General features: G+C 45.5%; 2 protein-coding genes across 2 annotated transcripts; both read left to right on the top strand.

Moving 5' to 3' along the window:
• The first annotated feature begins 81 nt into the window (after nucleotides 1–81).
• Nucleotides 82–4,829, top strand: LOC134050920 (lymphocyte antigen 6E-like). The gene is made up of 3 exons (XM_062504350.1): nucleotides 82–133; nucleotides 3,636–3,755; nucleotides 4,415–4,829. The coding sequence occupies exons 1-3, from the start codon at nucleotides 82–84 to the stop codon at nucleotides 4,621–4,623; spliced, it is 381 nt and encodes a 126-aa protein (XP_062360334.1). The 3' UTR covers nucleotides 4,624–4,829.
• Nucleotides 4,830–9,713: 4,884 nt separating this feature from the next.
• Nucleotides 9,714–14,475, top strand: LOC134050914 (lymphocyte antigen 6E-like). Its single transcript, XM_062504339.1, has 3 exons — nucleotides 9,714–9,765; nucleotides 13,279–13,398; nucleotides 14,264–14,475. Exons 1-3 carry the CDS (start codon nucleotides 9,714–9,716, stop codon nucleotides 14,473–14,475), a joined length of 384 nt encoding a protein of 127 aa, XP_062360323.1.
• The last annotated feature ends 499 nt before the right edge of the window (nucleotides 14,476–14,974 follow it).

Below are 14,974 nucleotides of genomic sequence, written 5' to 3'. Positions count from 1 at the left end.
CATCAAAGCAAACACTCCAGAGGTATAAAACCTGCCCTGTCTGAGTCCTGATTATTTTGGAGGCTCCCAGACCTCTAAAGGATGAAGCTTTTCCTCCTGGTCGTGCTTGGCATCGCCCTGTGCACAGAAAGTGGTGAGTCTCAAAAGGATTGCTTTGCACGGAGCCCTCCCAAAACTGGGGCATGGCTTTGATATTCCAGGATTTTGCAGTGTGGATAATGAAGCTGAAGGGTCATGAAGGAGTTTATTCCAGAAGAAGGGGACAGGGGGTTCAAGTCCACCAGAAGCTGGAGGGATGATGAGGAATGGGGGGAGGTGAGATTGCCACCTCAGATGATTCCTGCAGACCCAGCCCAGCCCCTGGAATGGCTCAGAGGCAGCTGAGAGCCCTTGGAACAGCTCCATGGGAATAGGGATATCCAGGAGGGATATCCAGGACAGGGATGGGGAAATACGTCCAGTAAATCTCTGGATTTTACACTAAAGCCTGTTTTTTATTAATTTTTTTTTTAAAATTGGTTGCACCTCAAACCATCATTTCCTAAACTGAAAGAGGTGGTTGAGCCACAAGAAGGTGCAATTCTGGCTCCTTACTGCTTCCAGGTGCAACTTTGCTGATCACAGAATCCCTAAAGTTGGAAAAGACCTCTAAGATGGTGGAATCTGATCTGTTAGGAAAAATTCCATCATGGAAAGGGTGGTCAAACATCCAGGCTGTCCAGGGAAGTGGTGGGATCACATCCATGGAAATGTTCAGAAAATAAGTGGATATGGTTCTCTGAGCAAGGGTTTTAGTGGTGAACCTGGACTCAATGATCTTGGAGGTCTTTTCCAGCCTTAATGATTCCATGATTCCCAGCTGATCCCAGGCTTGGGATGGAGATGCAGAATCCCGTTCTCATTCTGATAATTGCCTGGGGGATTTCTGGCGAGAGCACTGGGAAGCTGCACCTTAATTTTCCTGGTTGGACTTTGCCAAGGACCACTCCTTGTGCTCCTGGTCAGGCAGGGAATAGAAGGTACAGCCTGGAATATCCCTCTGTTTTTGGGGAATGTTGATTTCCTCAGGTCAGGGGGGCTTTTGCCTGTTTGCAAACTGAATTTTCCTCTGTAGGATTTGATCTGCAAATTCCTGGCAATTCTGGTCCTAACAGACCTCTTTGGCTAACACTTAATTTGAGGATGGAAATATTCCTATTGATGGATTTCACAGGCTTGAAACTTGGAATTGTGCTCAAGATGAGAATGTTAAGACAAATAAAAGAATCTTTTTCCTGCAGCTTTAATTATATATATATATATATATATATATATATATATATATATATATTTAAGATCAAGGAATGAGATGGCAAATTCCTTGGGGAATGTTTCTCTTCAGTTAGGTCTTGAGGTCTTGGTGGGTGTGGAGACATCCACAACATCCTGGATAAACTCAAGGTTTGCATCTGGAAGAAATAAAATTCTCTTCCCCTCTCAGCCCTCATTGCAACAGATACCTCAATAAATGAAATAAAATCAAAGTGTTTTTCTGTAACTTGACCAAAATTGTCCTCCCTGACTTCAGGGTGTGCCAGTTTAGGAGCCAGTCCCAGAGTCCTGGATTAATTGGTGAGTCAGAAATCTCTGGAGCACAGAGAGAGGTTGAAAAATTCTTCTTTGGATGATGCTTTCCCCTTCTCCTGCCAGGGAGGCTCCCAGGGCAACTGGAGTCAGAAATTAGGAGCTTTGGGATTTTGGGATGAAACAAGATTTGGGCGTGTAACCAGCTCCACTGTTTCCTGCACCGATTCAGGAAGTTTTACTGGGAATGAGCTTGGATTAAAGATGCTGCATTTATTGAGGATTAAAGTGAGCTCTGTGTCTGGAAAATCGAGTTTGGAGACTGAGTGTTTCTATGAGGAAAGGGTGGTTCCCAGTGGGGTGGAGCTGAAATACTCCACACTATATTCCACACTATATTCCATATTATATTCCATATTACATTCCGTATTATATTCCATATTATATTACCTATAATAGATTTTGCATGAGAAAAGATAATGAAGCCAAACACTTTGGACAGGGACAATCTAAATGAGGGTCCCAGACTTGATAAAATAAATTTGGGCCTGAAAGGTCAGGACAACCCTGAAGGCAAAAGCCAGGTAGGACTATTGGAGCTTCTGGATATGGGAATGACATGATAGGGAGCAAATTTTAAAAGTCTGGATATGAAGTCAAAGAGAGCCGGGTGCCAAGTCTGAGGCTTTTGGAATGACCATAGGAATGGCGGGAAGTGGGATTTGAGTTATCAGGCGGCCTCTGCTCAATGCCAGTCAGTGAGGGACCACAGAGGAAGAGCAGGGAACAAGAGGGCTGTGCACCACAAGAGGAAAGACCATGGGAAAGAAGGAGATGTTGGCTGGAGTGGGAAGAGAAGGCAGAGTTTCCATGGAGAATAGAGAGGAAGAATAGAGACCTAAAAGGAAAACAGTGATCCTGCAGTCATGGACTGGGCTGGAGCTTGATCTGGGCTGCCAGGACACTTAAAGATCTGGTTTGGGCCAGAAGGATTTGTCCAAGGTCAAACAACGGCAGTGGCAAGGTTGGGACATTGCTGACAAAAGCACAAAGAAACCTGGGCAAGGGAGAGGAGTGAGGAAGATGAAGAACAAGGAAGGCAAAGCTAAAGTACAAAGATGCTGCAAGAATTAGCTGGGCATTAACTGCCAGTAGCCAGGGATATTCCAGAAATGAAGATGAGTTTAATCCCTGGAGGGCGACATTGCAGCCAGATAAACAGACAAGGAGGAAATTCCCCTTATCATGCAAAGAATCCTTCCCCAAGGATCTCTTTGCTCTCAATGATGCTTCAGCCTCGTTGAGTGCCAGCTGTTCTCATTCATTGATTTTAGCAAAGCACTTTGCAGATGCAGAGTGTTCCAGATGTGCATGTTTCATGGAGCAAGGAAGTTGTTAGCCATGGATGGCTGGAAAAAGGAATCTGCTGCAGCCAAGGCAGGGATTTGCTGAGCCTGGACTTCTACAGATACAAGATTTTCCTTCTGGCACAGGAGAGCTCTGAAAATCAACCCAAATCATAGAAAGGTTTAGGTCGGAAGGGATCTTAAAAACCATCTCGTTCCAAACCCCTGCCATGGGCAGGGACAACTTCCACTATCCCAGGTTGCTCCAAGCCTCATCCAGCCTGATCTTGAACATGTCCAGGGATGGGGCAGCCCAGATTCCCTGGTCCAGTGCCTCCATACAAGAACCAGTGGCCAGAAACTGAGGCTTGGAAGGGCCAGGTTGGAAAGAAAACCCAAGAGCTTCACGCTACAAGTGGTGGGAGACTGGGCTGCTCTTCCCAAAAACACAGTGGAGATGCCAGATGTTTTAATGGATTCAAGGAAGAGTCAACCAAATATCCAGAGGGAAGATCCCTGAGGGTTCTTAAATGAGCAAACCACAACTGTGTCAGCAAGTTGAGCTTAATCTTGCTCCTGGGGAGTCCTTGGGACCAAGTTTAACCCATGCAGGAAATTTCTGCCTGTGGACACTGGGCTTGACAGATCCTCCATCCGTCCCCAGTTTTCCCCTCCTAAGGATACTCGCAGAGGAGCCTGATGGATGTTTTTGTGCTTCTTTTCCAGCTTTCTCCCTGACCTGCTTCTCCTGCAAAGATGCAACTTCCAACATCCATTGTCTCAGCACCACCAAATGCTCGGAGAACGAGAAGTATTGTCTGACAACCTATTCCACCTCAGGAACTGGTGAGTGTGGAGCTTTCCCAAGGCCCTGAGGACAAGGTGGGGCTCAGGTGGGGCTGACAGCTCATCCTCCTCCCACCTGGAGGCACAATGGAGGAATTAATGAGGATTTTAGCACACAGGGAACAAATCTTGGGAAGGCAGGAACACAGCACAGCCTGGGTCTGTTACAACATATCATAAAAATAATTCTGATTAAACTCAATTAAAAGGAAATACTGCTGATTAAACACTCTCAGGACAGGGAGATGCTGGAATAAAAATAATTATTTTTATTATCCCTGCACAAACTCTTTGTCTCAACTCTAAGCTCAAGTTTATGCCCATGAAGTGCTGGAAATGGAAGGAGCAATCCCAAGGCACGGTGCCAATGTTTTGCAATCTTACATTGTACAAATAAGTCCCAAATTCTTACCCTCAGCTGGCCCTGAAACCAGCAAAGGATTTGTAAGGCCTGGAGATGGTGTCCATAGGTCACACATACACAAATAACGATGGAATGTGACAAAACCCAAGGGAAAACCCAACGGCATCGAGTGCAGAATAACAAATTCCCCACGGGACTGCACAGCCAGGCAGGTGATTGAAACCAAAAAAAAAAAAAAAAAATCCAAGATGAAAACCTGAACTTTTGCTGCTGTTTTCTCTCCCTCCCACTCCAGGCAATGACCGGACCCAGCGAATCACCAAGAAATGTTCTGCATTTTGCCCAACAATTGACCTGAACATCGGCATAGCTGGAGTTGCCACCAGCTGCTGCGAGACCTACTTGTGCAACATCAGTGGGGCCAGCAGTGTGAAAACCAGTTCCACCATCCTCACCCTGGGTGTCCTGGCCAGTCTTGCCTGCATCCTCAGGATGGGTTTTTGAGGGGTTTTTTTTGTCTGTTTGTTTGGGTTTTTTTTTTTTTTTTTGTGGTTTTTTTTTATTTTTTTGGGAAAATGAGCTGCTTGGCTTTGCATGGCATGGTTCAAGCTGCGCTCCATCAGGTGGAAATGCTGTCCTGTGCCTTCCTACCTGGAAGGTCACCTCCTATCAGGAGATATTTTTGCTCTTTCCACACTCTGATGACAATACAAAATGATGTTTTGGAGAGAAAGGGCTAAAATGAAGCCCTGCACACGCAGAATGGCCCCATGTGGTCATCATCTCTCCTGGCATTTATAACTCCGTGCATTTTTTGCTTTTCATTTTAGCCCGGCAATTCTCTTGTGCCATTTTTTCCCCCCCATTTCCCACTCAGTATCATTTTTGCTCCGAGAAAGCCTTTAATATTCCAGTTGTTAAACAGAATCTGGGCACAATAAAGTGTTATTTTATTCTATTGTGTGGTTGCCTGTTGTGGCACATTTGGTGTAGCTGCTGGATGTATCCATGTTATGGGATAAAAGTGGAGGCGGAGACAAGCTGAATGGGAATAATGCTGAAATATATTAAAATTACTTTTCATTCACTTCAGGAAGCCTCTCCCCAGATTTTATTTTTCTGCACTGGCAGAAATGGCATTTTTGTGACTCCATTTTGGAATAAACTGAATTCTGTTAAATTTCCTTCCAATTCTTATCCTGGGGCAGCTGCCTGGAAAGAAATGGCTCTTGAGCTCTCCAGGAAAGAGAGGAGACTAGGCAGGGCCTGACAGGAAGGGATCTGGAGCATTTTCTTTAAACTGGTTTAAGATCTCCCAGTGGAAATTCCTTCAGAAGCATTAGGATTATTTAGAAAAGGGAGAAAAGTATCTTGCATGGTGCTTAAAGGAAAATTGTAGGAAAAGACAGATGGTTTCTGGAAAGAAATCTGGAATTTTTCAGACTCATCTGTGAAAAAATACTAACACTGCAAATAAATCTTTTATGTTCGCTCATCAAGTTAAAATTGAAGGGACTCATTACCCTGCTCTGACCTTCCTTGTGGATAATCTTAGGAATGAGAGATTTGCTCACTCCAACCCTTCCAGGGAAGCTGAACTGCTTTCTCCTGAGACAAAGGAGCTCTCCACAAAGATCATCCCAAGGAAGATCTCCCAGGGAAACCAGCTGGGTGCAGCTCACCCAGATGGTTTTCTCTCCCTAGGCTCCTTGCACAGCTCCATGTCCTGCTCATTCTGACAGGCATTTTCTGGGATTAGAGGAACAACAATGCTCGGGAACAGCCACATCTTTGTTCTTTACAACAGCTTTGCAGAGGAAACGTGGACTCACAGCTCCAGCTCATCCCAATCTGCTCTTACCCCTTCCTGTTCGCCTTCCTCCTATCCATGTCCAACCCCAGCTCTGCATTCCCTGGTTGTTTTCTCTCCCAGTTTTCCTCATTGGCTTCTTCCTCCAGTATTTTTCCGTCCTTGCCTCAACTCATTGTTTCCTCCTCAGTGTAAATGCAAGATTGGCCAAGGATACTTTGATTTTAGCTATTAGTCTCTCCATTCTCCCCACGGATTTAATTGCCTCTCCCAGCTAAGCTGGCTCCATCCATCTGCCCAATTTATTCTCCTCATCCTGGTGTCCCTCCCTGCCAAATTCAGGGACATTCAAGTGACACAGATCCAAAAACCCCAAACAAACCAATTCTGTGACCTTGGCTGGCCATTTTCTGCCCCACACCCTGCTTCTAACCTGGTGACAGCTGAACTATTTGGAATAATCTTCATCCTGTGCTAGCCACAGGTTTAGGACTCCTTAGGGACAATGGCTGGCATGGTGAAAGGCCAAGATGGGGCTGGTATAGCCTCAGGTCTTGTTCTGCTGATTTTGGGAGCCCAGACCTGCCCTTGGCAGCCAGGTTTAAAACATGGTCATGTCTTGAGCTGCCCAAACTTGGCAGGTGCCTCTGTTTCGGGATGGGAAGGATCCTGGCTTAGCAAAGGGGATAGAAGCACGTGGGACAACCCTGGAGGGTTTCATGCCCTGGTTATGGCTGTTGTATGGAGAAGTTATAAACAGCTCTGGGAATCCAGAAGGGACATCCCTAAGGGAGCAGCTCCATCCTGGCTGGCTCCTTCTTGCCTGATTTCCCCCTGATCCCCTAGGTTTTTTCCCAACAAAAAGCCCCACAGCTGACCCACATCCCAAAGCCCTTATCTGGAGGCAGGCATAGCAATTTCCCTGAGGCACAGGAGGTCCTAAAAACAGGAGAGCTCCTGTGGTGAACCCTCCCTTTGGAATGTTGTGTAAGAGGAGAACTCTGCCAGCCTTCCTGAGAAATCCTAATTGACACCTCCCACACAGGTGCTGCTCCCTAATTCCAAATCCTTCCATCACCCCGGGTTTCTGGTGCCTCCCATGGCTGCACACTCCTCACATGGGAGCAGTGAGCTGCCCCATGAGCCGAGACATCTGTGATGCCTGGAGGGCTTTTGGGAAGGAGATGGGTGTCTCATTCCAGTAGCTGGGATTGATCCTGGGAGGTAACTGCCTTTCTCTCCCTGTGGATTATATAAAACTCATTTTTCAGAGCTCTGAGTCACTGCACCAAGACCTGGATCAGCCAAGGAGGCCTTTCCCTGCCTAAATGAGGCATCTACAGGAGGTGCTTTAACTCTGGCCCTTCTTTTCCTTCTCTCAGGGCCTTCCCACCATTGGTTTTGAAGGACCTGTGCTGCCTTCTGCTCTCCTTGAATAATTCCCCTGCCTTTTCCCTGACAACATGAAATTTCTACCCCTTTTCCCTGTTTATTTGCCCACATCCAACACAGTGCCTCAATGGCAAAGCAAGAGACAGGATGGACACAAGCGATCAAAGCAACATCATGACTGATTTTAAAAATCTTCTGGAAGCCATGGAAAGGGAGAAAAGCAACCCTTTATCCAAAGCTGACTGCTGCTTTCTTGTCACAGAGCCAACTCATGGCTCCAATTTCATTCACTTTAATTTTCTTGTATGGATAATGATGAGATTACTCATTAGAGAGGTGACTCAGCTTCTCTGGGGATTTTTTTTTTCCCCAGTCTTCCTCAGTTGTACTCCTCACTTGGTGTCCCTGCTCCAGGCTGTGATCCCAGGCTGCAGGAGACACCCTCTCCATGCTGGATCCTTGAGTGATGCCTCTGAGTGCTTCTGAGTTTTGTAATCTGCCCTATTGGGAAATAAATCTCTTTTCCATGCTCTCCATGCACCAGGAAGAGGGAATATTCCAGCATTCCAAGGCAGCTTAGAACCACAGTCCTAAAGGAAGGCATTCATGTCCTGGAGACGGCTTCCAGGAAAGACAGAAAATCCCATTTTCCACCCAAATTTCTCTCCTTAGTATGTATTTGTTGGATGTGCTGGGAATGTTTTAGCCTCACTGCTCCTTCAACGTTAAAGTCAAAGTTGTCTTGTGCTGATCCTATTCCCAGAAGATTCATGTGGGAATAAAATGGAAAATCAACACAGCCAGGTTGGATGGGGCTTGGAGCAACCTAGGACAGAGGAAGGTGTCCCTGCCCATGGCATGAGGCTGGGCCAAGGTGATTTTTAAGGTCCCTTCCTACCAACCCAGTTTATGATTCTATGGAAATCAACAGGAGCGGGGGTATGGAAGGGGAAAGGAATAAACACAACAACTTTATGGGATAGATAAGACCAAAAATAAGGAAAAAAAATTGTTCTTTCGCCCTCACTGCAAAATGCCAGCAAGAAGCCACGCCCAGTAATGAGGGAGAAAAACCTGTTTATAAAACACTGGGGTAAAGGACCAAGATGTCCTGTGTGAAGCACAAAGCTCAATTTGATCATCACCACATCCCCAGTGACCTCATCAACCTCCAAAACCCAGGGAATGTCTGCCTGGACACAGGGCTTGAACAACTCTGGAATTCACCACCTGATGACGTCAATCCAGGAGCAGATCAGGAGGGCCTGAAAAAAGTGCCAGACAATCACATGGATCAGGAAATCATCCAGTGTTGGAATGATTCATGTTAGAAACAGACAAAAATACCCTGCTGATGGCTACATGCAGGGAATTGCCAGTTAAGTTATGCCATAATTGCCAGAAAAAGCGGGGTTTGACAATATTTTCTTTCTGCTGTCCAGGACTAATCTTGTTTTAGAAGAAGCTCTGTGGATTTGGCAACTCGAGCTCTTACAAGATGCATTTTGAAATGAGGGTCTCTGTCCCAGACTGTCAGGAACAGATTTTAAGGAATTCAGAGGAGAGGAGCAACACAGAGGAATAAAAGCAAAAGGACTGATTTAAGAGAAAAAAATTGAAAAAATGACACTTTGAGAGATGGCTCTTTCCAGAGTGGAGCTGCAATTCCAGGGTGCCAATTTGTGGGCTTGGAAATGGAGGCCTGATTTCGAGAAACGGTTGGGTGTGGAAAAAAGCAGTTCCTCTAAAGAATCCCTGGATAGCAGCAAAACTTCATTAAATCAAAATTGTACAAGGTTTTTGAGGATAACAACCAGGAAAAAGAGCAAGCAGAGGGATTAACCAGAGGAAAACTGATAAAGAAATGAAGACTGACATGAAAATTTGAGGAAAATCTTCTGTTTAATGAACCATTAGCTAATTTAATTTAGTGTAAGACACACTGATTTTGAGGTAAACCAGCTTAGGCCAGCTCAGAGGCTGAGCCTGGTGCTGTTGAATAATTAAAGCCAATGAATGGTACAAACCCTGGAACATCACGTGCTGTCTGTGCAAAGGGACTAGAAAAATTCATTCCTAGGACAATCTCCCTGTGCCTCAGGGCTCTGCTTTCATCAGAGCAGCAGCTCTGGAAGGGAGAAAAGGAAGAAATTCAGAGGAGGAGAGAGCAGATCCAGACTTCCTATCACTCACACGACTGGAAGAGCAAGAAATGCGTGGCTGAAAGGGCTTTTCCCCAAGGTGCCAGCCCGTTCCAAGGGCTCCGGCGTGGAAAACTCCCACATGAACATTCCACACCCTCGGGTTCATTTCATGTCCACCCCGCGAGCCATGGGGTATAAAACCTGCCCTCCAAGCAGCTTCCCAGTCCTTCTGGGAGGATCTGCTGGAGATGAGGGCTCCTCTTGTCACCTTGCTGGCTGCTGTCCTCTGTGTGGAACAAGGTGAGCTGCTCCTACTTAAGACAAGGATTAGGGTGACAATTTTCCATATGGCAAAATTTTAGAGGGCTGTCACCAACTTTGCTGTGATGGTGTCACCAATGTCCTTTTGCACCTCAATCAGTAATTTGGTGGAGAAATAAGAATCTGATGAATTGATTCTTCTTTCCAGTGTTAGAGCTCTGGTGGTGATGGATGCCAGGTTAAATCCACACTGCGGTCTTCGGGATCTTTCAAAAGGAAGCAAGCTCGAAGTGATAGAAAGCATAACAAAATGGGGTTTTTTTCTTAATAATTTCAGTTTTGGGCTATTTTAGAGATTTTTCTGTCCTGCTGCTTCCTCCCTTGTAGTGGTTTGCCACGTGTCTTCCTAGAAAATGCAACACGGGGAAATTTTGTAGATTAAATCAGCGGCAGAGGTGAAAGAACTTTTCATGTTAAAGGCATTCCAAAGGGAAGGCTGAGTGTTGTCCTCCTTCTGGGAGTGAGGCACACATGTTGCTCCATCACTCCTGGCACGTGGGAATGATGACCAGAGTGCCAAAATTTACCCCACACCTGATGATTTCCCAGAAACCATGATACAAATCTGGTTGAGAAAGAGACATCTAATTAATCAATTATTACTGATGTTTCAACCCCCCACTCCTACATCCTTTGGAATGGTTCTCCTGGAAGAGCAGGGCCTTCGGCCAGTTTTGGGTGTGGGAAAATGACTATTCAATTCTAAAAAAAAAAAAAAAAAATGGACTTAGTGCCCACAATTCCTGATTGAAGCAACATAACATGGACAGAAGAGGAGAATTTTCAAAGGCAATGTGTGACCCACGATGAATTGGAAAGTTCACAGAGATCCAGGATCACAGGTTGATGGTGGAATTCCTTACTGGTGATATTTGTTATTGGCAGCAGATTCCCAATGGATTTAATTTTAGACAGCACCTTTCTGTGTCCCAGCCTAGATCCAAAATAAGAGATTGAAGCTTTCTGGCCTAAAACTGGGACAAAGGAAAATGTTGAAACTGGAATTTGATCCTTCTCAGGTATCCTGGGTCTCATCCAAGACCCTAATGACCAAATTTTGGTCAAAACTCTTGATCCCTCAGGTGAAAGAGGGTGTTTCACCTCTTCCATCCACAAACTCACTGCTATGGATATTTTGTGTCTAGAAAAAAATCATAAAAGGTCTTTATCCTTTTCATAGAATCACATTAAGGGTGGAAAAGACCTCTAAGATCATTAAGTCCTTGCTGCAGTGTTGGACAAGACAAGGCAGATATTTGCTTATGGTGTCCCTGAAAGTTTCCAACAAAGAAGATTCCACAGCCTGGAATTGCTCAGAGACTCTCATCCCTTTAGGAATTTAGTTTTAATATCTCTTAGCATCTGTTTTTGTACTGCTCTCCTGTATTCCCACCATGGGACACATTAAATATTTTATTACTTTCTTCTTTGCTGCTTCTTTTTTTCTTGCATGAAGAAGATTCCTGTGACTTTCCTTGGAACATTCTCATTTTCAACAAAAAACTAAACCCTTCCAACTTTTTTGACAAGGTCACATTTCCAAGATCCCTGACCTTTTCTCCTTCCTCTCCTCTGGTCCCTCTCCAAATGCTCTGCATAGTTTTGGAAGTGCTGTGGAGAGATTTGGGCACCGGGGCTCCAGCTGAGGCCTTGCCAGGGTGGAAAGGCCACTTTGTGTATCTTGCACATGACATTTCTGCCCGTGTCCCCTTGGGTCATACCTGTTTCCATGTCTGGAATGTGGCACTGTTGACTCCTGCTGTTGTCACTGTGGTTCTGAATTGTAACTGAACCAGTTTTTCGTCACCCTGCATTTAATTGTCTCAAGTTTTATCTATCGTAATTTACTTCTCTTTATTTAATTGCATCTGCTCTTCTTTTTCAGTCTTTTGTTGCATCCATCTGTCAAAATCACTTAAAATCACAGAATCATGGGATGGTTTGGGTTGAAAGGGACCTTCAAGGTCATCCAATTCCAACCCCCTGCAATGGACAGGGACTCCTTCTACTATCCCAGGTTCTTCCAAGCCCCATCCAACCTGGCACTGGACACTTCCAGAGATGCAGCAGCCACAGCTTCTCTGGGAATTCCATTCCAGGGCCTCCCCACCCTCAAAGGAAGAATTCCTTCCACTGCTCCAGTTGGTTTGACCAATAATCCTTGGGTATTACCCTCTGAGGGTGTTTTCATGCCTGGCTTTGCACCATCCCCTGGAATTTTCAGCAGCTCGTGTTTCCTGGGCTTGCTTAAGGACAACATCCCTCAAGGTTGTGCCAAAAATTCCTTTAAACCTCCTTGAATCTCACTTACTCTGCACATGAAAACTCAACTTCTTGTAGGGGTGAATGAAGCAAAAAAAGCTGCACAGGATCAACAGTGGATGACTTTTCCCTTCCTTTCTATCAGAAACTTCTCGTTTCATGGCGTAACCTCCACCGTCCTTCCACTTTCTCACTGCCAACTTCTTATCGGGCAAAAGTGTGCTCACAGGGACGTGTCCTTTAGCTGGTTTTGCCCTTTTCAAAGTGACAGACTCGCCCCAGACTTAGCAGGAACTCAGTTAGCACTTGGTTTGTTTCCCTCCAAAAATTAGCTTTGTTTTTAAAGGAACTCAATCACAAAACCCCAGACTTCACCCTGGGTGATTTCACAAGCTCTGAACTCAACCACCATTATAAAATCTTTAAATCTGCCCAGCTGGGGAGTGCTCTGTACATATATTCGGGTGTTTTATCACCCAGACTCTGATTTTGTGCTCTTCTTCCTGTTTTCCTACTTTCTAGTAGTCTGGCCTACCACATTCTGGTTTTGAGGGCAGGCACGGACATTCCTGGCAGGAAACACAACAGATCGTGTGACTTTCCTGCCAGTCATCTGCCACTGTTGCACCAAATCTGCCTTTAGCACTTAATCCAAGCTTTTGGTTAAGATTTTCCACTCACTCCCAATTTTATGCTAAAAACAGGAGTCTGACAGAGCACCTGAGGGCTCTCACCAGACTTCCTAGAACTGAGGTTAGGCCAGTTCGGTGTTCGATGCACAAAAAAGGAGATGTGACAGCAGTCTCTGAGCCAGATGAAAGAGAAGTAGGACACTGGGCACTGTCCACATCCTCAAAACGCCACGGGCATCTTTAAATTCTCCCTGCCAAGCCCTGCCCAGGAGAAACCCTGAGCAGTAACTGGCAATTGCCGTGCCCGAGTTGCTATGGCTCAGCAATGATCTCCTTCTTAAAAGCCCCCAAATCCTTGAATTCCACTCACATCTCCTGCTCCCAGGGATTGCAAACAGATCGATAACACATCGCAGCCTGAGCCAGAGGAGACAGAGAGGGATTTAGCGCTGCTGCCACGGGTCAGGAGATAAAGAAAGCCACTGGTCATTCCCACAGAAACATTCCTCAGGCTGTAACGAGGGAAATGGAGATCTCTGCACTGGAGCTTTTGTGGATTTTAAACCATGCAATGTGCTTTTTCCCTTCCCCCCCCCAGTTTATCCATTCATGTGCTACACCTGCCAAGAACAGGAGTCTAACAAGGACTGCTTGACCATTTCCATGTGTGCCAAGGAGGACAAACACTGCGTGACCATCCGGAAGGACGTTGGGACAAGTAGGTTTGGGAACAACACCTTTTTTGTTTTGTAGGAGAGCAGTCCCAGAAATGGGATTTCATCCCAGTATGGGAACAGCAGGCCTTGATGACAAACTTTTTGGAGACACTGACCTTGTGGCTCCCTACTGCAGTGTCCAGACACACTTGATATTCCTGCTGGGAATTGGGGAAATGATGAAGACACACAGAGCAGCACTAGGGAGTGGATTAACACCTGGAGCTGTGTGTTTGTCCCTCACACAACTTTTTTCAGAAGTGTTTTGGTCAAACCTCACCATGGCTGACTCCCTGTGCCAAGCACAATCCTTCATGTCTATCCTGGGGTCTCTGCACCTTCAAATACCTCCATGTGCTCTTATCTCAAATCTCAGGTCATGCAGAACATTCCCCCTGTGTTTATGTTCTAGGAAAAACCATCCTGGTGGGAATGACCCAGCCTGAACATCACTTCAGGCAGCTGGAACTGAAAGCTACAGTGGCAAATTCCACTTTAGGACTGACAAAACCTAACAACACGGAGCCCAGAGAAGTCCTGGTTGGACTTGATGATCTTAAAGGCCTTTTCCAACCTTAACAGTTCTAGGATTTTATGACACTGTGGCTGCCCCATCCCTGGAAGTGTCCAAGGCCAGGCTGGATGTGCCTTTGAGCAACCTGGTCTGGTGGGAGGTGTCCCTGCACATGGATGATTTTTAAGGACCCTTTCAACCCAAACCATTCCATGATTATATGATTAATTCCATGGCATTTGCCTTGAGGATTAGTGCCTGGCCTTCCTTTACTCACCAAAACAGATTTAGCAATGAAAATACTTAAACAATGATTTTTCATTCTCCTTTATCTCTTTTTTTTCCTGCACTAGAGCCCAAGAAACCTAAATACCTCATCTCCAAGATGTGTTCTCCAACATGTCCAGCAACAGGTCAGCAACAAATCCAAAGCTCCCAGAATGTTTCCTGCTGTGAAAAACCCTTGTGCAACGTGAATGGAGTCAGCAGCAGGCAAAGCAGCCATGGAGTGATGTCCCTGGGTGTCCTGGCCAGTGTCACTTACATCTTTGCATATGGATTATGATGGGTTTGGAAGAGCTCTCCGTGATTGCTGAAATAAAATTGTTGTTCTGGGATAATTTCCTTTCTCAGAGATTTGTATTTAGTGGTTGAGCTTCCCCTGGGATTTTTGAGAGAGCCTGGATAAGTCAGGTGCTGAACTCCCATCGATTTCCTGAGCCTACTTGAATCTGAAGTGTCCCCAGACAACCAACTCACCTAAGAAAACATACAGAAAATGGCTTTTTTGACATGTTCAAGTTTCAAATCATTATTGCTCCAAGGAGATGCTTGAAGGCGTAGTTTTGTCTCTTACTTTCAAATCTCTGTGAGGAATAACATCCCACCCTGCCTGGAACACAGGGAATGGCTCCACAGTTGTGTCAGCACAGGGCAGACCAGTGAATTTGTTCACAGTGAGTCTGGTTATCAAACAACTGTTTATAAACAAGCAGGTGGAAGTAGAGCTGATTTGTGGCAGTGTTGTGGACATTTCTCCAGCCTCAGTGAGGAGCAATTTCTGT

This window comes from Cinclus cinclus, chromosome 1, assembly GCF_963662255.1.
Source record: "Cinclus cinclus chromosome 1, bCinCin1.1, whole genome shotgun sequence".
Taxonomy (NCBI): Eukaryota; Metazoa; Chordata; class Aves; order Passeriformes; family Cinclidae; genus Cinclus; species Cinclus cinclus.
Note: the sequence above shows the minus strand (reverse complement) of the source record. Positions and strands in the feature narration are given on the sequence as shown.